Below are 21,076 nucleotides of genomic sequence, written 5' to 3'. Positions count from 1 at the left end.
TCGGACGAAAGCTGCGTCTTTAGGGCGAAAGTCAACGCGCCGCAGATGATGTCACCACCGACGTCTGCCGGCGAGGGCTGTTGTCGTCACGCCGTCTCAACAATAATGTGCGCCACCTCCGAGTGTTGGCTAGTTGTGTGCTGTCTCTAGTAAGCGCTTGAGTGTTTTACCACCTTCATTCTAACAAATAAAGTGCTCGCTGATGTCGTGTTTCTTGAAATCTCTGCGCAGCGACAGGCTGATTAGTATGGAATGGTCCATGCGTCTGCGGGGTGGACTTGTTAATGCGGGGTCCCAGAGCCCCCTTCTAATATCTACATGGGCATATGGGCAAAAGGCCGAGGTGTGGCCAGCCCCGCAATATCTGCTTGTCAGCCGCCGTTCCGCTCCCGTGTCTTCCGACTGCACACTGCATACCTGGGGCCATCCTCAGATCTTTAAACTGCTACCTCGACACCGAGAAGTGGATGACATCACCGAATTATCTGTGATTCGCCATGACTGAAGATACCGCACCTGAAGCAATGACAGCGCCGCCGCAAGCGTACTCTCGACGAGCCTGTGGATCATGTCACAAGAAGAAAACTAGATGCGACCGGAAACTACCCATATGCAGCCTATGCGATCGGACATCCAGTCTTTGCGAGTTCCCTAGTAAACGAAAGAGATCAACTCCGAGCCTCAGACCCAGGAAGAAGCCCCCAATGCGAGCTTTCAACGATGACGTCGACTGGCTTTTCCCACTTCTCGACAACAACTCGTCAGCCGGGCCGTCTATGGACCAGACGTCTCCTAATCTTACCGAAATGTTCATGCTGGACGATACCATGGACTACTCAGCTCTGGGGCACCTGCATGGTCTGGATCTTACACACCAGCCGGGAGAGCTCAGGTCAGCACAAGACTTGGTCGACTTCACAACCAGCGGGCTGGGCTTCGAGAATGCGTTATTACCACCGCCTTCAACCTATTCAGTTTCATCCGATAGCAATAGTAGCCAACCGGACAGTCCACGGAATCAACATCCGGCCGCCTCCATATCTACAGAACTCATGGATCTTTTTTTCGACCACGTTCAAGCTTGGCTACCGATCCTGCACAAGACCAGATTCTTACGTCGATACGGAATCCATCTATGCAGCGACGACCCCCTCAAGGATCTGGCGCCCGATGAAGCGTTACTACTATCCACCGCCTTTGCATTGGCCGCGCGCTACTCGTCCCACAAATCTTTCGTGAAAATATCAGCAGTAGATCGCGGCCACAAGTTTTTTGAAACCGCCGGTGACTACCTTTCGAAATGCAGGGCCCTGACTAGCCCCACACTAGCATATCTTCAGGGAACCATTATGTATACATTCTACTGTTACAACCGGGCGGTGTTTTTCCAGGGATGGGTTCATGCGGGCATATGCGTGCAGTTAGCATACGAACTCGGCCTGAACGACTTGGACGACGAGAATTCGAATGCGCCTCAGGATATGACATGGTCGGAGAAGGAGGAAATGCGCAGAGCATGGTGGCTAGTCTGGGAACTCGACATGTTTGGAAGCATAGTCTCCTCTCGCCCCGTCATGATCGATTCTACGCGCATGTCAGTCCTCCTTCCTGTGTCCGACGAGCAGTGGTTCAGCGACGTGGAAATCACATCTGCACGACTTCTTTCAGACCCGGGAACGTGCTGGAAATCGTTGGATCGCTCCGAGAACCAAAGCTCTAGGGCTTGGTTCCTCGTCGCAAATCACCTCATGTGCCATGTGCAAAGCTCTCGCCAAAGAAAAGATGGCATATCGTCTGAGATGCAGATTCGTATCGAAAATGACATTAGTTGCATGAGGCTGGCACTTCCTCCATCAATGTCGCTAGAAGCCAATCACACAAAGTCCAACCCCGCCAGCATGCACGACAGGAACTGGGTTATTGGTACACATCTCATGCTGCTATCTGCTTCATGGTACATGCGTGGTGTGGGTCCGCAAAACTCATCCGCAAGCCTGTCACCACATTCCTTCGCATTCGACAAAGCTAGAATACTGTCAACATGGAAACCAGAACACGTCGCCACCGCACATCCCTTTTACACTTTCATGCTTGTGAACCAGTTCCCCGACCACCCCGATACGTATGCGAAGGACCCTATCTCGTTATCATCGTGTCGCGATCTATCGCGCCTTGTACTAAGGCAATTTGCGTCTAAATGGACTATTGCCTTGATCGCATTGAGTAAGTTTAATCAAAACCTGACAAGAACTTCTCATGTTGTTTGCTGATACTGATCTCGGACGTTTAGGAGTCGACGAATTCTACGCGTATGAAGATTCTTCCACATCATCTATTGAGGGATCTGTTAGACGGTATTTGACATGCTTTGTTGCGCCGGCATCAGGCCTTAGCCCCAAATCGTCGATCGTGACTAGTTTCGTTGCTAGCGATGTTTCGTGAATCAATTGTTTGAATTGCGGCAGCTTTCCGATGCATTTTTGAGGCTGCGAACGAGAAGTTCGGTGTGATTTTTGTGTATGACCACTTCCTTCATTGGCTGCAACAATACGAGTACGATGCCCAACTCTCTGATATGCGGTAAGTCTCTTGATGAGAGCCTTTTGCGTATGGGAGTATATAGGTTTAAGAAGTCGTGAGTAGCTCGCTGTTAGTCATAAGTTATCGCGGATGGCAACTACAGTACGGCTTCGCAATTACGCCCATACAGCGAATATGTAAGTCAAATAAGGAGGGTATGAGAGGTAGTACGATGCCCAGGCTCAGCAGAAATCAGAACTTGTAAGTGAGAAGACAGCATTAGAGTTGAACTGCTATCATGGTATCCTTAGCCAACAACCCAAGCTTAAGGCTAAATAGCAGGCTTTTTGACAATACCAAGTACGTTACCAATTGACTTCGCGTTCCAAGTACCCTCTAATTGCAGCCGCCTCGATATCGGCACCCCATCGTCTTTGTCGCGAATGTACGCCACAGGATCAATATACGGACACAACTCTGTCTGCGAGAACCCATTACCAAAATACGCAAACCTGTTTCCACTCCGATATGTAATGTAATAGTCCTCATAGCGGGGCTGTGCAAGCGCCTCCATGTAATGCAGCGTTGAGCCTGGCCAAAGTGCTATGATCCTGCCCGTCCGTCGGTCTTTATACCAGTAAGGACAATCACTTGCCCAGACTGTCCTGCTTAGGGCCGCGTCCTTTTGTTGAATGAAGTCGTTGACTGCTTCGGGTTTGAGATCGAAAGAGGTGACGTCTTCCTTCTGCCAGCGATTCATGAGTTGAGCGATGTAGTCTGCCGCAGTCTCCATCGCGACGATGAAGGGACCGTTGCCGACTGGGCTGTTGGGACCAAGGAACCTGTGCGTAAGGTTGCGTCAGTATAGGGAACTCTAGTTTCGACAGGAGGGCTGAAGGCCGCAACGTACATGTAGTAATTCGGATACCCGTGGGCTGCGATGCTGAGATAGCTGCGTGGCTCGTCCGCCCACTCTTCTCGAAGGTCTTTGCCGCCACGACCGATGATCGAGAAGCGCGGTTTGAACGAGGTATCAAAGCCCGTCGCGCAGATCAGGGCGTCTAGCTCGACTTCGGTGTTATTCCGTGTGATGCATGATGTGGGCGTGAGCTTTACGACCTCGTCAAAGATGACTGTGACACTGTCCTTGCTCAAGGTCTCGAGATAACCGACGCCGGGCTAGAAATGTCAGATTGGGAACTGTGTAGCATGGAGCAGTATGCGGCTTACTGTGAATCGTCGGCATCCCACTGGAAACTTTGGCAACAATCTTGAAGCAAGCTCGTCATTTCTGAGCTTCAACTTCATTTGTTCCCTCATGTACCTCTCAGCCGCCAAGTTACTGGCAGAGCCGGTTATTAGGAGAGGGAAGGTGTCGGCTGCGGTGGCCTTCTCCGTTGCCTTCCGCATCTGCAGGTGCTTGCCGGGCACATTTCGGAAAGCAGCGCGCTCCTCTTCGGTGTACTCATGATACTCCATACCTTTTGTGGGACTGATCCATGTTGGGCTTCGGAAGAAGGTCGTAACATGCGAGGCAATCCTAGCCAAGTGTAAGCTAGTGTGTCCGAGAAATACTCATCGAACTCAGTAATGTACTTTTCAATTTGCGAGAGTATCTGAATACCAGATGACCTGTATGACTAGTCAGTTTTCCCTTCGCACATTTCATGTTGTGTGCGCTATAAACATACCCATTTCCGATAAGTCCCACCCGTTTGCCAGTAAGATCAACATTCTCATCCCAAGCAGCAGAGTGCAAGAGCGGGCCTTTGAAGGTCTCTAGACCAGAGACAGCGGGCCATCGCCAATTGTTCAAAACTCCAGATGCATTGATGAGGAAGTCGCAGGATTGCGTGAATTCAGACCCCTCAGGCTTTTGGATTATCACGTTCCACTCCTTTGCACCTTCGTCCCACACAGCGCCAGTGACTTTGTGGTTGCAGGAAATATAGTCGCGCAAGCCATATGTGTCTGCAAAGTTTGCGAAGTACTTGAATATCTCCGTAGCGCTTGCGTAATTGGCTGACTAATCGGGGTTGGGATGAAAACTATAAGTGTAGTTGTGCCTAGGTATGGTAGAATTGCGTGAGCTGCCGTCGCTAGGTAATGCAACATGTGTGGTTTTGTCACACTTACGCGGGGATATCGCAAGCACAGCCGGGATACCTGTTCTCAAACCATGTGCCGCCAACATCATCATTCTTTTCGTAGATATTGAGTGTAAAGTCGGTGAAGTAGTGTTTCAGCTTGTACGCAAGACAAAGGCCGGAAGCACCCGCTCCAACACCTATGACTTTCATGTGCCGGTTGGCGTGCATAGGTTGATCACGTAGTGCGAAGGTCGCTGGCGTGTCGCCATTGACGTGGTGGTGGAGCTGTGGGGTTGGCATGAACAATTCGCCCATCGTAGTGCTAGGTGATGAAGATGTCTTGGTAAAGAGCCGATAATGCCTCCACAACTCAACACGTTTGCTACGTACGATAATTATAGGATGACAATTGCCAGTTCTGGTAATTGTCAACATCCGGAACGAAGTGTAAAGCCGACGTCCCGCCGTGTGCATGTCCGATTACCGTTCCCCGCATTCCGTTACCCCAACCTCCACCGTCCGAACACCGTCCCCACATCAACGTGTAGCGCTGCGTTTGCGAACACCCGCGCTCACGGGATAGCGCCGGCTCCTGCACAGAAACAACGTGATAAATGAACTTGGGAATACACGATTCCTATGCGGTAGATTCATTTGTCATTACCCAAGATGTCGACCTCCAAGATCCGCGTTCTCAGACTTGCTTACGTACACTACCAACACCCCGACCTGCAGAAAGCAGTCGACTTCTTGACTGACTTTGGTCTCGAAGTTGCACGTCGAGACAACGACAAAGTCTTTTTCCGAGGCTACGGAATAGATCCCTTCGTAAACATAGCAGAGCAATCGCCAGATGGAAAGCGCCACTACCTGGGCGGAGCATGGGTAGTTGACAGCGCCTCAGAGCTGCAAAAAGCTGCCAGAATGCCAGGCGCAACGGAAATCAGAGACATTGATGGCCCTGGTGGCGGTAAAGTTGTGTCGGTCCACGATCCCAACGGCATGTTCGTACACTTCGTTCATGGGCAGGCCCTCCGAGAGGCTCCACCGGAGGGCTCTGTACCTAGACACGAGACAACGAATCCGGTACCTAACAGGGCACTTACGAAACCACGCAAGGGCGACTTTCGCCGATTTACATTGGGACCCAGTTCAGTTCACAAAGTGGGTCACTACGGTTTCGCGGTCCCGAAGGGGAAATTCGAGGAGACACGCAATTGGTATACAGGGCACCTGAATTTAAAGATCACAGACTCAAGCTTCAATCCTGAATCTGGTAAAGACGAAACCTCTTTTCTCCACATTGACTTTGGTCCGGAATATACCGATCACCATGTAAGTCAACATCCAGCATGTCCGGCAGCACCTAAACAATGATAGCTAACAAGCGAACCAGAGCTTCTTCCTGACCTCGGTAGACGGACCTGCCACCTACTGCCACCACTCAAGCTACGAAGTCAATGACTTCGACGAACAGACCATAGGTCACCACTGGCTTGAGAAGAAAGGCTGGACGAATTGTTGGGGCATCGGACGACATGTGCTCGGCAGTCAAATCTTTGATTACTGGTACGCTCACCCTACTTCTTGCTCACACATTCCTCCCAAAGACTGGCTCTAGGCCCCTACATCACGTTGGATCAGTAAAAGACTAATCAACACCAGGTTTGATGCCTCCGGTAACATCGTCGAGCATTACGCTGACGGCGATATGGTCAACGAAGACACGCCTGAGAAGCGGATTCCCAATGGTCCTGATTCGCTGTTTGTTTGGGGCCCAGAGATACCTTTGGCTTTTGTAACCGCCAAGCTGCAGGATGTGGGTAGTCGATTGACGATGCCACCAGATGTGTCGGTGGGAAAGCCGGCGGAGTTCAAGCCTGACACTGCTGTCACGGTTTAGAGTAGCTCAGTTGCGTTAGTCGGTAAATCCATGCAACAGGCCTGATTATAGGTGGAGCTGGAAGTTCAGAATGGAGGAGCAACGGAGGACGGAGTAGTGATACCGGGTTCAGGACCGATTTAGATCATCATGTCTCATTGCATTGAATCTTGCGTAAAACTGTGGGTTTCTAGCTTGAGCATGATAGAAACGTCTATCTCGTAGCTCGTCGCTTGTATCTCTATTATTCGCTGGCTGGTTTGTGTTAAAATTCACAACTCAAAGAATCTTCCAACCATAGAACATCCTACTAGTATACCTGCTTCTATTTTCAACGTTTCTTAGACGGTTGTGACTTTATCCAACTGGTTTGCAGCACAGTAAAAAAGTGGATGACACACACATGCTAAAACCTCCACCACATGAATCTTTGTGTCCTTCATCTGGAATTACCGTAGCATTCCGATGCTTGCTCTATTATCGCACCTAGAGTATACCAGCTACCTATGTAACTTTGTACTGGTAATGGTACTACCCATTAGTGTTCCTAGTCTTACTGCAACGAGAGTGTGGGAAGCGTCGCTTTTCGGTATCTGGAGGGCCTACATAGGTACTGTATCACAATAACCATTGGGTTGATCTTTGGGGATCTAACTCCAACGAGAACAAGCTCCTGCTGAGTCTATTTGCTACGTGCCAGATGGTTGCGGAAGATTGTTCGTTGTCTTGGTGCTAGTACGACACCGGCGTTGAGGCGGGTTTTCGGGAGTCCGGGGCTTTCCGTCCCCACTACCGTGTCCGTGCGTTCGATGATTATGGTCGCTCAATGAACACCCCTACCACAATAATAACAACACTTTAACGCGTCACAACTCTACTAATATAGATCTAATTTAAGATGTAATTATAGAAATTAAATTATATAACCTAGGAGAATATTTCTTATACTAATAAGTTACTAAAAAGTATAACATTAACTGCGTTACGCTTACTTAAAGATACTAGGGTAAAACTTAACGCTATAGCTTACGTAAGCTATCCCTATATCTATAATATAAATCTAAGCTTATATAATATATTAAAATACTTACTAAGCGTTATATACCCCCTGTAAGGACTATAATAAAGAGATTTATAAGTTCTTTAGCTAGAAAAGAGGTCTTAAAAACCTAGGTTATATAGTTTATTAACTAAAATAATAACTATCTTATATCTTAGTATACTTAGGGGATAGATTAATTACGCTATAATACTAATTTAGGGGATAAATACTACTTATACTTTAAGCTTTTATATTAAAAGATAGAGGAGTATTAAGTGTAACCTACCTATATATTTATTATAGATAAGAAGGGGTTTTAACTTAAGATACTTAAGAGAATAAAATACGTCTTTAATAAGGCGTTATATAGCTAAAAAGGGGTTACTTAAGCGCTTTAAGATAGCTTAACTAAGTAGATAATAGTACTAGCTTATATTTATTTAGATAACTTAGTTTTAAGTTTATCTCTTATCTATAAGGTAGCTAATAGGATAGTTTAATTAACCTAGATAGACGCTATTAATCTAGGAAAATACTTAGTCTTTTTTACCTTATCTCCCTCTAGCTAGAGTAATAATAATATAGGATTAGCTTAGTTAAAAGAGGTTTTTAAGTAAGAGACTAAATAATATACTTTAATAGGGTACTAATTACTACTCCTTAATAGCTATAGATCCTATATAACTATAGATTTTATTAATTATTATAATAATAATAATATCCTATTAGCTATATTTCTACCTTACGTAACCTATACGCTTTAACCCCTTAACGTTAGGATATTTAAACCCCTTTTAAGTACTTATATAAACTAGTTAATAGTATACCTCTATAGTAGCTAGGGGTTACTTAATATAGTAAAAAGAGACTTTTTCTTACTCTTTTAGAGGGCTTAGAGTAGTACTTTTAAACCTTTAGTAATTAGAAAGTCCTTTAAAGTAATAGGTATATATGTTACACGGGGGTAGGCTATACTTCTCTAAGCTCGGTCTGTACTAAGGCGAGATAGACTAAGGCGGTAGTCCGTAAGGTAATGTAGGGAATAATTAGGTGGAAAAGAGTTACTGTTGTAACTAAAGGATAAATAATACTAATTCTATAAATAATAGAATAACTAGTTGACAATCTGTGTAAGAGATGAACTATTTGAGTTGACTACAACGAGAGTAATAATGAAACCTTTCTATCCTTATATCCTTGTTGCCTTGTCTATTGCTATTACTGCTATCCCATCGGTTGTAGCCTTCTGAGGGATGGTTGTGATGGTTGATATCCTGTATCGACCTGCCATCCTATCCTTGGTGGGATGGCTCTTCTTGGTAGGATGTCCATTACGTGATTAGCGCCCCGCACTAGTTATTACCTTCTGACGTGGTTGCCTGATAGTCTCTTACTATGCGACCTGCATTAAGGAGAGATCCTTCTTGTTACCTTGTAACATTATCCCCCCCTTTTAGGCGTATTGTCTTGATACCCTGGATTTTCGTTTTCCCGTGCCTAGCGTGGTGGTGGAGGCGGAGGTGTAGGTATTCCTGTGGTGTCGTAACCTCTCCTCCTTCCTTTCCTTACTTCTCCTGACTATGCCTAAGGTTTAATCGTCCTGTTGTAACTGTCCGCAGAGTTTAACCGCTGAGCGTCGTGCCTGCGCGACTTGAGTGTAAGAGCAGGGTCTTAAGATGACGTTTTGTTGTAAGCGCTGTGAGGAGAAGAACCTTTGTTGCTTTGTGGATACTGTAACTGGTTGTTGTGCCGGCTGTATTTCTGTGAAGGCTGAGTGTAGCCTGTTTGTTTCTAAGGAAGAGTAGGAGAAGGTTCAGGCTGAGAAGCGTAAGAAGAAACTCGAGATTGCGTGTGCGGAAGAGCGTTAGGCCCTCGCGATAATGGAGACTGCCCGTCTCTATCGTGAGCTCCTAGAGGTTAAGGCGCAAGAGCACTTATACGCTAATTAAGATCTTGCCATCCTAAATCTATAGGATTGGGCGAAAGAGTAAGCTGAGGGGAACCCTGCCCCTAGTACGGACTTTTTACTAACCGAACTATCGCTACCCGGACTGTCGACTGACTTGGGCTAGTTACAGGTTAACGCCTCCTTTAATCCTTTTTCTAACTTCTTTTCTTCCCTTAAGGATCTGGTCCTCTCCTCTCTAGGTATCTCTAGTGGTACTTACGTACCTGTAACTTGCAGTTCGTTAAATTTTCCTTTAGTTCCTAAGTGTTCTGGCTCTCTAGCCATCCTAGCCACTTAACTAAGTATTTCCACTAACGACCGATTTTCTATAGGTCCCTAATCTCCTCAACCTCGTACTCGTCGTCTTCGAGCTCTATATCGGTAGCTAGCTCGGCATCTAGAGGTGCTCTTTCTAGGAGTTTTTTGTGAAAGACAGGGTGGATGCGCATGCCTAGTAGGAGTTGGAGTTTGTAATTTACTTTACCTATTTCTTCTAGAACTTTAAATAGTCCTACTTAGAGGTTATCTAGTTTCTTGCTTAGTCGCTTAGTTTTTAAGTTCTGTCGTGACAGGAAAACTTTGTCCCCCTTCTTAAAGGTTGGTCCCTTAATCCTTTACTTATTAGCTACTTTAGCTGTTGTGAGGTTCCTGTGAGCTATATTCTTACTTAATTTGTTGTGCAGTTCTCGCATCAAGCGGGCTTTATTATCTGCACCTACTGCGATACTCTCTATATCTTTCAGATCTTAATAAGTAATCGGCTTATATCCGTAGTTCGCATAGTGTGGCGAGTACTTAGTCGTCGCAGACCTAGTACTATTGTAGGCTAATTGTGCTATTAGTAAGAGTTTAACCTAATTGTCTTGTAGCTTGTTGGCGTATATCCTTAGATACTGCTCTAGTGTCTAGTTTATTCTTTCCGTCTAGCCGTCTGTTTTAGGGTAAAAGCTAGTTAATAGCTTCTTTTTCACACCTAACTTTGCTAGGAATGTATTCTAATACTTAGAAGTAAACAGTTTATCACGATCGGTGATGAATTCTTTAGGTATCCTATGTTCTAACATAAGTGCCTTGCTGACCTCATACGCGCATTCTTCTACCGTAATAGTTTCTTCCGTAGGCACAAACTTTGCTCCTTTCGTGTAACGACACACGATGACTAGGATTATGTCGCATAATCTTCCGGATCCTAGTTCTAACGATTTCGGGAGCTTCACTATAAAGTCTATCGTTACGCTACTCTATAGTCTTGTTAGTGGCAGTAAGGGTTATAACAGGCTATAGGGCTTATGTCTCTTAGGTTTGTTCTGATAACAAGCTAAATAGTTGCCTAGGACGTCCTGCACCTTCGCTCGTAAGCGTGGTATCGCAAACACCTTTGATAGTCGCCTGACTATTTCTTCTAGCGATGTATGTCTATACTCTAGGGACTTATGCAGTTCCTTGATAAGACTTGATCTTATGTGTGGGGGTACATATGTTCGATCGCTTCGAATTATATCTTAGTACTCTCGCTCGTCTTATAACAGTTCGTCGGAGCCGTTCTTGTTAGGCTCGAACTGCCAGCTAGCCGCTCTCTGCTGCCACTGCTGCTGAAGTGTTTCTACCCGCTCGGCCACCTTAGCTATCTTAGCTAGTTCCGGCTGGTTGTAACGTAGTGTGCTATTAGGTATCTTCTTGAACATAGCGTTATGTGGTTCCTTATGATTTTCCTCGCGTAAGTCGGATCTCCTGCTTAAAGCATCCGCAGCTCTGTTGAGCGTTCTAGCGCGGTGAGTTATCTTGAAGTCGAACTAAGCTAGCATCTCAGCCTATCGGACTTATCGTTGGTTGAGTTTCTTCGTTGTTATGAAACCTGCTAAGTTCTGGTGATTAGTAAAAACCTCGATCTGGTGTGGTAGTCCTAGTAAATAGACTTCCTACTGTTTAAAGGTATTGACTACTCCTAGTAGCTCCTTATCGTGAACGTCGTAGTTTAGTTCTGCTCTAGAGAACTTTCTTGAGTGGTAGAATACTGGTCTCCACTTTTTGTCTGGGCACTGCTGCGACAATACAGCTCCGAGTGCATAATCTGACGCGTTGGTCTTGACTCGCGTCTCTCGTTTTAGGTCGTACATCTCTAGTACTAGTGCCTTGAGGAATATCTGCTTAATTCGATTAAAAGCCTCCTAATGTTCCTCGTTCTATTTGAAACTAACTTCCTTCTTCGTGATCTTGGAGAGAGGTGTTGTAATCTTTGAGTAATCCTTAATGAACTTCTGGTAGTAGTTGGCAAATCCTAGGAAGGATTGCACGTCCTTGACTGTTTTGGGCGTTGGCCACTCCTGTACAGCCGCTGTCTTCTTTGGGTTCATCTTCACCCCCTCTGTGGATATTATGAAGCCTAGGTATTCCGTTTCCTTCGTGTGGAATTCGCACTTCCCCGGCTGCAGGTACAGCTTGTATTCCTTAAGCTTCCTGAGCACTTTCTTGACATGTTCTATATGTTCTTCTAGCGTCCCGCTAGAGTATACTAGCACATCGTCGATGTACGCTGTAACGAAGATTCTAAGGTACTCGTGAAGAGCGTTGTTGATAACTAACTGAAACGTTGCCGGGGCATTCGTTAACCTAAAAGGCATTACTGTGTACTTAAATAGTCTATATTTCGTTTTGAACGCTGTTATCCATTCGTGTCCTTCCTTAATCCTGATTCGGTGAAATCCTTCCCGAACGTCGAACTTCGTAAACCACTTGGCTCCCTGGAGTCGATCTATGAGCTCGGTTATTAGTGGTAAGGGATATCGGTTCTTCTGAGTAACGCTGTTCAACCTTCGGAAGTTGATACATAGTCGCCACTTCCTGTTAGGCTTCTTTACGAACAAGATGGGTGAGGCCATTAGGCCTGATCCCGGTCGGATAAATCCCTTCTTCAGATTCTTCTGGATGTACTCCCTTAGCTCAGCATCGTGCTTGGGCGATATAGGATACATAGGTCTAGGGCTTAACTTTGCCCCTTCATCTAGGATGATCTCGTGATCCTAATCCTGATGGTCTGCTAAATCCGTGGCTTTGTTTTCCTCGAAGAGTTCTCTAAACTCGTCGGTCTGATACTCTCTTGGTATCTCTAGTGGTAAGGGTCCTTCCTTCGTGGTCGCGACTCGTCTTATCCATATGACTCCTACTCTTTGAGGGTCCTTCTTATAGATTCTTATGATCTTATGAGGCGAGATCTTGCTAAACCTCCTGTCCTGGGTTGAGCTCTAGTCCTTTGGGCTCACTCTTTAGCGTACTCTAGCAACCTTGTGCACAGGTTCTCTTCTGAGTATCGTCTTTATTCGCTAGTTAATGGCGGGGTTATAGGCATCTAGCTAGTTATAACTAATTAACATGTCTAGTCCTCCTAGTTCTATTATGTTGATATTTATTTGGCACTCTATGCTAGCTATCCGTAGCTTTGTTGATTCGGTTTCTATCTGTATTATGCCGTTTCTATATTCTATAGGTTTCTTGTCGGCTAACAGTACTGATACTGGGTTCTTCTTAACCTGGTAGGGTAGTTCGTGTTTCTCCACCACTCTGGGTGAGATCATCGTCCGTGCGGCCCCGCTATCTATGAGCGCCTCGATGTTTCGTCCCTGTACAGATACGGTCGTAAGCAGCTGCTTTACCTGACTATTGGTATCCTGCACCTTCCTAAGGGTCGTTTTAGGACTACCTTCACTAGCGTGACCCTGTCCCTAGCGGCATCCTAGTTTTTTGACTGCTTACCTTTCCTGTACTTAGGAAAGTAGCCTGTGTTATTCTTTGAGCTGTAGTGCGTCAAGCACCTGTCGTCGTAACAGAAGCTCTAATGAATGTTCTAGTGAGGTATCTCCTCCCTAGTGATCCTCTTCCTTAGTTAAGCCTTCTTAGCCTCGTGAATCTCATAATCTGCTACCTTGTAGATGTTTGATAATAGGGTGCGATAGTAATAGTTATCTACCTTGTGTGCTTCCTTGAGCTGCTTGCGATGGAAGTTACACCCGTTCCTGCTTTGCGTCTATAGAAGTCTGTAGTGGATCTCTACTTTCTCTGGTTTGTGTAGATGGTAGATGTCTGCTAGACATTCGTCTGCCTAGAGGTTTAGGTGGCAGCACTGGTCCTGGTCTGTCCTGCAATCCTCCTTATCTTGCTTATAGAACTCGCAATTTATCTTGCAGTTATACTAACACAAATCCTTGTGATCCTTGGTATCTTCTACTTCGTGGGCTTCTTGGTCCTCGACCTCAGCTATTGGATTATCGAAGTAGGGTTGTTGGTGTATCGCCTGATACCTAATTTCGTCGGCATTTGGGCCGGTAATTATGATTCGTTCGCGAACCGTGCATTCGTCGGCGTAGTGTGTCTTGTTACTACATACCTAACACTGGTTGTTGGCTAATCGTTCTATCACGATGGTGCCTTTGACCTTCTAGTCAGTCTTCTTTGGCTGGCCTATAGTGAGAACTTCGTTGTCCGGTTTAACTCTTGGGACGATTTCGTAGCCTTCCTTATCCTCTAAGCGTGCCTCCTCGTATAGGTCTAAGTCGCTTAGGTTGTCATCCGGCTCTATCCCGGCCGGGTAAGGCGTGCCTTGTCTGATTATCCAGATCTTGATAGCTGCCTGTTTGACTTGTTCTTCTTCGCAATCCCTAGCGAAGTGTCCTGTCTTCCCGCATTGGAGACATGCTTTGTTGTCGTAACGCCGCTGGCGTTCTTCCTTAGAGAGACCGTCGTGTCTTTTACCTCCTTGGGTTTTCTTGTCTTTGGCCTTCTCTTGTACCTTGCCGGTTATGATGGCGTCGCTATCCCTGTCGAATCTACTACGCTGTTTCTTTATGTTGGGCAGGTTGGGTCGGAAGTATTTCTTCTGATCGTTTCGTTCCTATAACCTGTTGTTGATACGCGTGGCTAGCTCGATTAGAGCGTGTAGTGTCCTGGGCTTATCGTGGTGTATAAGGCCGTCCTTGACATTCTCTTTGAGGCCTGCTTCGAATACCGTTCGAAGTGCCGTATCATCCTAATCGATCTGTGCTTGTAGTTGCTTAAATTCCGCCGTGTATGCTGATACTGACGAGGTCTGCCTTAGGCGAGTGATCTTCTTCTCTGCCTGGTTCTGAGCGTCTACTTCTCTGAAGATGCGTCCTATCTCTTGCTTAAACTCTGTCTAACTTGCGAATAAGGTACGGGTTCCTTCTTTGGTGCCTATGTGTTCTGCATCTAGTAGATAGTCGTCTACATAGGGTTGCATCTAATTGGAAGCCTTATCCTTCATGTATGTACTGGCTATGAGGATCTTTTCCTGGTCGTTGGGTACCTCGTTGTACTCGCAGTACAGGTTGATGTTGGTGAGAAATACTTGTAGCTTTTCTCGTTCTCCACCGTATTTCTCTGGTGACGCTATCTTGGGTTTCTTTGTAGCAACGGGTCGTTTGTTAGGGGTTATTATTAGTTGCCCTGTAAGCTGATTGATTATTGCCTGCATCTTAGTAATCTGCTGAGCCTGCGTGGTTGTGTGTTGCCTAAGATTCCTGAGCTTGGTGACGTTAGGGTTCTCTCCCTTGTTATCGGATGCTTCTAGTATCTTATTATTTTCTGGGGTAGGGCGTGCTGGCGTTGAGGGTCCCTGACCCTAAGCCCTGTTGTTCTGCGCGTTTCCCTAATGAGCTATTGTTGAATCTTAATTGGGCTGTCCTGTTGGTTAAACGTCTACTGATATCTAAGGTGGTTAAAGTGTTACACGGGGTTAGGCTATACTTCTCTAGGCTCAGTCCGTACTAAGGCGAGGTAGACTAAAGCGGTAGTCTGTGAGGTAATATAGGGAACAATTAGGTAGAAAAGAGTTATTGTTGTAACTAAAGGATAAACAATACTAATTCTATAAATAATAGAATAACTAGTTAATAATCTGTGTAAGAGATGAACTATTTGAGTTAACTATAACGAGAGTAATAATAAAACCTTTCTATCCTTATATCCTCGTTGCCTTGTCTATTGCTATCACTGCTATCCTATTAGTTGTAGCCTTCTGAGGGATGGTTGTGATGGTTAACATCCTGTATTGACCTGCCATCCTATCCTTAGCGGGATGGCTCTTCTTAGCAGGATATCTATTACGTGATCAGCGCCCCGCACTAGTTATTACCTTCTGATGTGGTCGCCCGATAGTCTCTTACCATGCGACCTGCATTAAGGAGAGATCCTTCTTATTACCTTGTAACAATATACCTACCTAACCCTAAGGTTATACTCTAAAAATTTTATAATAAGGTATTAGATTTAGATAAAAGCTTAACTTTAGTACTTAGTACTAAGGACTAGCTTAAATTAAAGTTTATAATACACTATTTAGTTAAAGATTAGAGGGATAAAGATATTAAGAAGCTTTAATAAAGTTTATATTATATTACTACCTAAAATAGTATCCTTTATAGAGAAATTAGGGGCCTTAGGAAGTCCTAAGCTATTAAGAAGAGGAGAGAAACTAAGAAGTATACTCTATAACTTAATAACCCTAAGGATTACTATAGAGGAGCTATTTTCTAGTTACTAAGATATATTTAATAAGCTTAGGATAATAAGGTATTATAATAATAATAAGCTATATAACTATAACTTTAAAAAGCTAAGAGGGTGTAAGTAATAGAGTAATTATAACTTTATAAGCTTTAGGTATATTAGGAGAAGTATATTAAGTATAAGAGACTTTAGGAGGTTAAGAGGTAGTAGTAAGAAGATAAGATAGCTAAAAAATAGTATTAGAAAGCGCTTCGCGACGCTAAAAAAGCTATATAGTTAGCCTAAAAGGGTAAACATAAGGCTTTATAACCTTATAAGCTATCTATAAAGTATTAAAAACGTATTAGGGTTACTCTATCTTATATAAAAGCTATAACTACTATATTACTAACCCTATCGCGTAGTTACTACTCCTAGCTAATCTAGCCCCCTAAAAAATATTTTGAATAAGCTAAAACTTTTATAAGGCTATATATAGTATAATCCTAGCTTTATATAATTTTATTATAACTTTTAGTAGCTCTACAGCTTCGTTTTATTAAAAATATTAGGTTGTGGGGGGTGTTCATCGAGCGACCATGATCATCGAACGCACGGACACGGTAATTAGTATGGTCACTTCACCACCACAGTATTCTCCGAGACCCACCTTTTGATCACGTCATCACATAGCATTTAATCACACATGAGTAAAGCAATTGCCTTCTAGTTCAAATTTGGAATTTTGATAGAAGCGACAACAGTAAAAATGGTGAGTTGCTGTGCCGAACAACTAACGAGAATTTCATCATGCTGATTACTCATCAGGCAACTGAGCACGAGACCCCGGTACTGATTGTAGGAGGCGGGCCAGCGGGCTTGATAGCGGCGCAGCAACTCGCAGTGAATGGCACGAGATGCATGCTGGTTGAACGCAATCTCGACACGACGAAATGGCCGAAAATGGATATCACAAACTGTCGAAGCATGGAGATTCTGAAGCGATTGGGCATTGACCATGGTATCCGAGAAGTGGGTAAGGTTCAATCCTCGCGATATGACTGTGCAGCGTCTTCATAAGCTACGAAGATTGGAAGCTGGAGCAAAGCTGACTTACTCTAGGGGTGCCTGGAAACTACTCTTTTGATGTCCACTTCAGTTCCGGTCTTTCTGATGGCGGAGAGAAGCTTGCGACCTGGGCAAGTCTGACCCAAACTGATGAATATAACGCAATGTTCGCAAATCTGACTTTGAGTTCAGGACTTACCTTCTCCAGACGAATGGCGAGAGCGCATTCGACAAAACAATGACGGGTCCATGCCACACGAGCCATACCAACGGTGCTCGCAGGCCATCTTTGAAGCCTGGTTGAAGCCATACATCATGGCCCAGCCACTCATCACCACTCATTTTGGCATGAATTTCGAGAGCCTGGTAGAAACCGAAGACAAGGTGGTATCGACTTTCACCGCGCAGTCAGGCGAGCGTCATACTGTTACTTCACAGTACGTGATTGGATGCGATGGCGCAGGGAGCAGAGTTCGTAAAAGCATAGGTGTTAATCTCACTGGTGGGCCTGTGTAAGTAGGACTCTACATCACCATGGATTCAAAGCGAGGCTGACCATCTTTCTTCTACAGCCCTAGCATGATGCATCTCATCCATTTCAAGTCCCGAGATCTTACTCGTCTTCACAAACAAGGACAATTTTGGCACATTTTCTTCACACATGGAGCTTGCATTATTGCACAAGACGAAAAGGACACCTGGACTATACATGTACCACGACCAGTAGGAACCGATATCTCATCGATTGACCCCATAGCGGCTGTTTATGAAGGTCTTGGAACCAAAGATCTGCCGTACCAGATCGAGATAGACGAGATCCTGGTGACAAGCGGTTGGAGACCAAACATATGTCTCGCTGACCGATACACCTCCGAAAAAGGCCGAGTGTTGCTCTCAGGCGACGCGGCCCATCAGAACATTCCAACAGGTGGCTACGGCATGAACACAGCAGTCGGCGATAGCTTTGACATTGGGTGGAAGTTAGCTGCTGTGTTAGCAGGTCATGGTGGTCCTTCATTGCTGAGCTCATACGAAATTGAGCGAAGGCCAGTGGCTACAAAGAACATCGACCGTTCTGGCAGGCACTGGATGGTCCATGCTACATATCAGGGGTGGTGCAAGGAGGATCCCCAGCTGGTGTACCGAAACTCGGAACCTGCCAAACAACTCAAAGAAAAGATCGCCGACTACGTTCTGACGCACGATGAAGAAAACAAAGATCATGGAATTGAGTTGGGATACCACTACAAGGACTCTCCGATCGTTTATTCCGACCCGGACAATGTAGATGTTCCAGATCAAAGCATTGGTTATGTCCCAAGTACGGTACCAGGGGCTCGGGCACCACATGCATTCCTGTCGGATGGCAAGACCAGTATACATGGTCTTTTTGGAACTGGCCAGCAGTACACATTGGTCGATTTTACTGCTGAGGGACTGTATGTTAATAGCTTCCAACCAGCCGCGAAGACATTGGGCGTTCCTTTGAGGCTTGTGCACCTGCCCAACGAGGAGCATGTGCACCAGGTCTGGCAACGAGACGCAGTCTTAGTCAGACCTGATGACCACGTTGCCTGGAGGGCGACATTGGGACCAAAAGATCTTGACGCAGGTCATGTCCTGCGGATCGCTGTCGGAAGGGAAGAGGTGCAAAAGTCAAAAGATGCAGTCCCTGCTGTTCCTTCAATTCCTGTATCGGAAAAGACATTCACGGGTACCGTTGGAAACGTGGATCAGAACAATGTCGCTGGCATGGCCGTCTTCCAGAAGTAGCATAGTACTATAGACATCTTGCGAAAACATAGTCCATCAATGTAGGCTGGTAGCGGAGTTTGTTCAACGTCAAATGCCCAATTGGCACGTGCCTGAGTCTGAATGATGTCCTTATTCTTTCGTGGAAGCCTCAATGACTGTCTCAAGAACAGGATCCGGCCAAGAGTGCGGGAACAACCGGAACCCGGAAGCTTGGGGGAGAGGGCGGACATAAGCCGGGTTGCCCAGTGTCAAAGACCGCCGGAGGCCGGAAGTGCAGGGGACGGAGAATCGTGCGGGTTTAGCGTCCGTAAGAAATCGTGATTTCGTAACTCTAACAACGCATAAAGGTAGAACTCATTAGGAAAGCTTGCCATTAGGAAAGCTTGCCATTTACAAAGCTCCCATCAGTGACCTCAGATTCAGGATATGCAAAACTTCGACATGGACATTGCAGCCACTTTCACCAAATTGGTTCGTTACGAGCAAGGCTCGCAGATCTATTATGGAGACTTGCTAGACAGCAGCACTGGAAAATACCGAGTCGCACGGCTGGAAAAGACCGCTGCTGGTTCTTTCAAGCAAGTCGGCCAGGAGGATGTCGTCGAAAACGTAGGCATTGACTCTAAAATTTAACCGGGACTTACCCAACACCAGTTTACAGTTACTTCGCCCATTGGAGTGGACTCCAATTATCCAGTGCGTCGGTCTCAATTATCGCAAGCATGCCACCGAGGCCAACGTAAGCATCACTACGTTGAGTGATTGAGCTATTGCTGATGCGTCTCCTAGCTTACCGTCCCAAAATACCCGGTCATCTTCACCAAACCGAGTGATGCTCTCGCCGGACCGTTCGATACCATCCCAGTTCATGCGGACTCTCAGGAAAAGCTGGACTATGAAGGAGAATTATGTGTGATCATTGGTCAGGACGCTAAGAACGTCTCTGAAGCAGATGCTCTGAATTACGTCCTTGGCTACAGTATCGGCAACGATGTATCAGCGAGACATTACCAACTTCCGGAAGTCTCTGGTGGGCAATTCTGCTATGCAAAGTCGTTCGATCGATTCGCTCCGTTGGGCCCGGCTATCTGGTCTTCCAGCGTTGTAAAGGACCCGCAAGCTTTGTCATACAAGACGAAGGTCAACGGGGAGGTTGTGCAGGAGACCGGCACAAACGACATGATCTGGTCTGTCCGGCAGATAATCCAACACCTATCAAGAGGAACAACGCTGAGGAAAGGGACTGTCATCATGACTGGCACTCCTTCAGGAGTTGGGTTCTTCAAAAACAAGTTTTTGCGCCATGGAGATGTCGTTGAGGTGGAATTGGACGGGCTAGGATCGATTGCAAATAGTATACAATTCGAGTAGGCTTGCACGTTTGCAAATCTTCTCCAGATAGACCATCAATGTGTACAAATGGGTTTTTAGACTAGTGCTCACAAGACAAAGCCCTAATTCAGCGCATATTGAAATCGATACAGTCATCGCGGTTTGTCTTATCCGTCGTGACTTATTTCGCATCCTCACTTCAAGCAGTTCCGTAACGTCATTTCCAAGCATTCCAAGGTTCGTAGACGTTTCTCAGTATGTTACACCGAAGTCGAAGAGGCCTAGCCTTGCGTAAATGTAATGAGCCGCATTTCGTAGGGATCGCAGTCGCGGGTGGCTCAGTGCTCAGCCACTACTATGCATGTGTGCTTTCACCCGGTAGACTTCGTTGCTTAGGCATCTCCGTACTACATAGAAGACTGTTTCTACCAAGTCCTCATGTCGGAAACCTTTGTTGAACACAGCCAAATCAGCACAGTAAAGGCTAGTAATTGCTGCTCAACATGGATGTGTAATTTCAGAAACACGCCCACGTGCCATGCCCAAACGGAATCATTATGAGTAGTAGAGCTACTCCACCATGGGGTCATAGGACTTCCAATAATAGAACCATGTCTGATATCTGCAATGCAAGTTACAAGCAAGCACCTCATCAAAAGAATGTGCAGACTATAGGCCAACACTTTGTATAAGGGTTATCTATAGTGACTGCACGATCTTACTGTGTCCTTGAAACATTAGACGCGATGAATCCTCAATTAGTAGCGCCTGCGCTGTGTCAGGACCATTGTTGTTGGTCTTTACCATCGTATGATTGCCCGCGCCCCGTCTCTGGGAACGGGTGGGGACGGTGAGTTCTCTCCCGGCCCGATGTGAACCAACCATGAGCTTCCATAACATAATCTCTTGTTTCAGCTAGTGCTCTCCGGAAAACAGAACGT

General features: G+C 45.7%; 5 protein-coding genes across 5 annotated transcripts; 4 read left to right on the top strand and 1 right to left on the bottom strand.

Moving 5' to 3' along the window:
* Positions 1–410: 410 nt before the first annotated feature.
* ACET3X_005703 (uncharacterized protein) lies at positions 411–2,444 on the top strand. Its single transcript, XM_069452574.1, has 2 exons — positions 411–2,223; positions 2,291–2,444. The coding sequence occupies exons 1-2, from the start codon at positions 498–500 to the stop codon at positions 2,440–2,442; spliced, it is 1,878 nt and encodes a 625-aa protein (XP_069306063.1). The 5' UTR covers positions 411–497; the 3' UTR covers positions 2,443–2,444.
* Positions 2,445–2,851: 407 nt separating this feature from the next.
* Positions 2,852–4,925, bottom strand: ACET3X_005702 (uncharacterized protein; the record flags this gene model as incomplete). Its single annotated transcript, XM_069452567.1, has 5 exons — positions 2,852–3,362; positions 3,431–3,699; positions 3,751–4,075; positions 4,212–4,529; positions 4,657–4,925. The coding sequence occupies 5 exons, from the start codon at positions 4,923–4,925 to the stop codon at positions 2,852–2,854; spliced, it is 1,692 nt and encodes a 563-aa protein (XP_069306062.1).
* Positions 4,926–5,158: 233 nt separating this feature from the next.
* Positions 5,159–6,768, top strand: ACET3X_005701 (uncharacterized protein). The gene is made up of 3 exons (XM_069452556.1): positions 5,159–5,945; positions 6,007–6,179; positions 6,276–6,768. Exons 1-3 carry the CDS (start codon positions 5,280–5,282, stop codon positions 6,511–6,513), a joined length of 1,077 nt encoding a protein of 358 aa, XP_069306061.1. The 5' UTR covers positions 5,159–5,279; the 3' UTR covers positions 6,514–6,768.
* A 9,981-nt stretch (positions 6,769–16,749) lies between these two features.
* ACET3X_005700 (uncharacterized protein) lies at positions 16,750–18,821 on the top strand (the record flags this gene model as incomplete). The annotated part of the gene is made up of 5 exons (XM_069452545.1): positions 16,750–16,752; positions 16,809–17,016; positions 17,103–17,179; positions 17,241–17,560; positions 17,621–18,821. The coding sequence occupies 5 exons, from the start codon at positions 16,750–16,752 to the stop codon at positions 18,819–18,821; spliced, it is 1,809 nt and encodes a 602-aa protein (XP_069306060.1).
* Positions 18,822–19,148: 327 nt separating this feature from the next.
* Positions 19,149–20,219, top strand: ACET3X_005699 (uncharacterized protein). The gene is made up of 3 exons (XM_069452534.1): positions 19,149–19,412; positions 19,465–19,542; positions 19,593–20,219. The coding sequence occupies exons 1-3, from the start codon at positions 19,230–19,232 to the stop codon at positions 20,172–20,174; spliced, it is 843 nt and encodes a 280-aa protein (XP_069306059.1). The 5' UTR covers positions 19,149–19,229; the 3' UTR covers positions 20,175–20,219.
* The last annotated feature ends 857 nt before the right edge of the window (positions 20,220–21,076 follow it).

This window comes from Alternaria dauci, chromosome 5 (genome assembly GCF_042100115.1).
Source record: "Alternaria dauci strain A2016 chromosome 5, whole genome shotgun sequence".
In the NCBI taxonomy this organism is placed as follows: Eukaryota; Fungi; Ascomycota; class Dothideomycetes; order Pleosporales; family Pleosporaceae; genus Alternaria; species Alternaria dauci.
The sequence above is the reverse complement of the archived record's forward strand: the minus strand, read 5'-3'. Positions and strand labels throughout refer to the sequence as shown.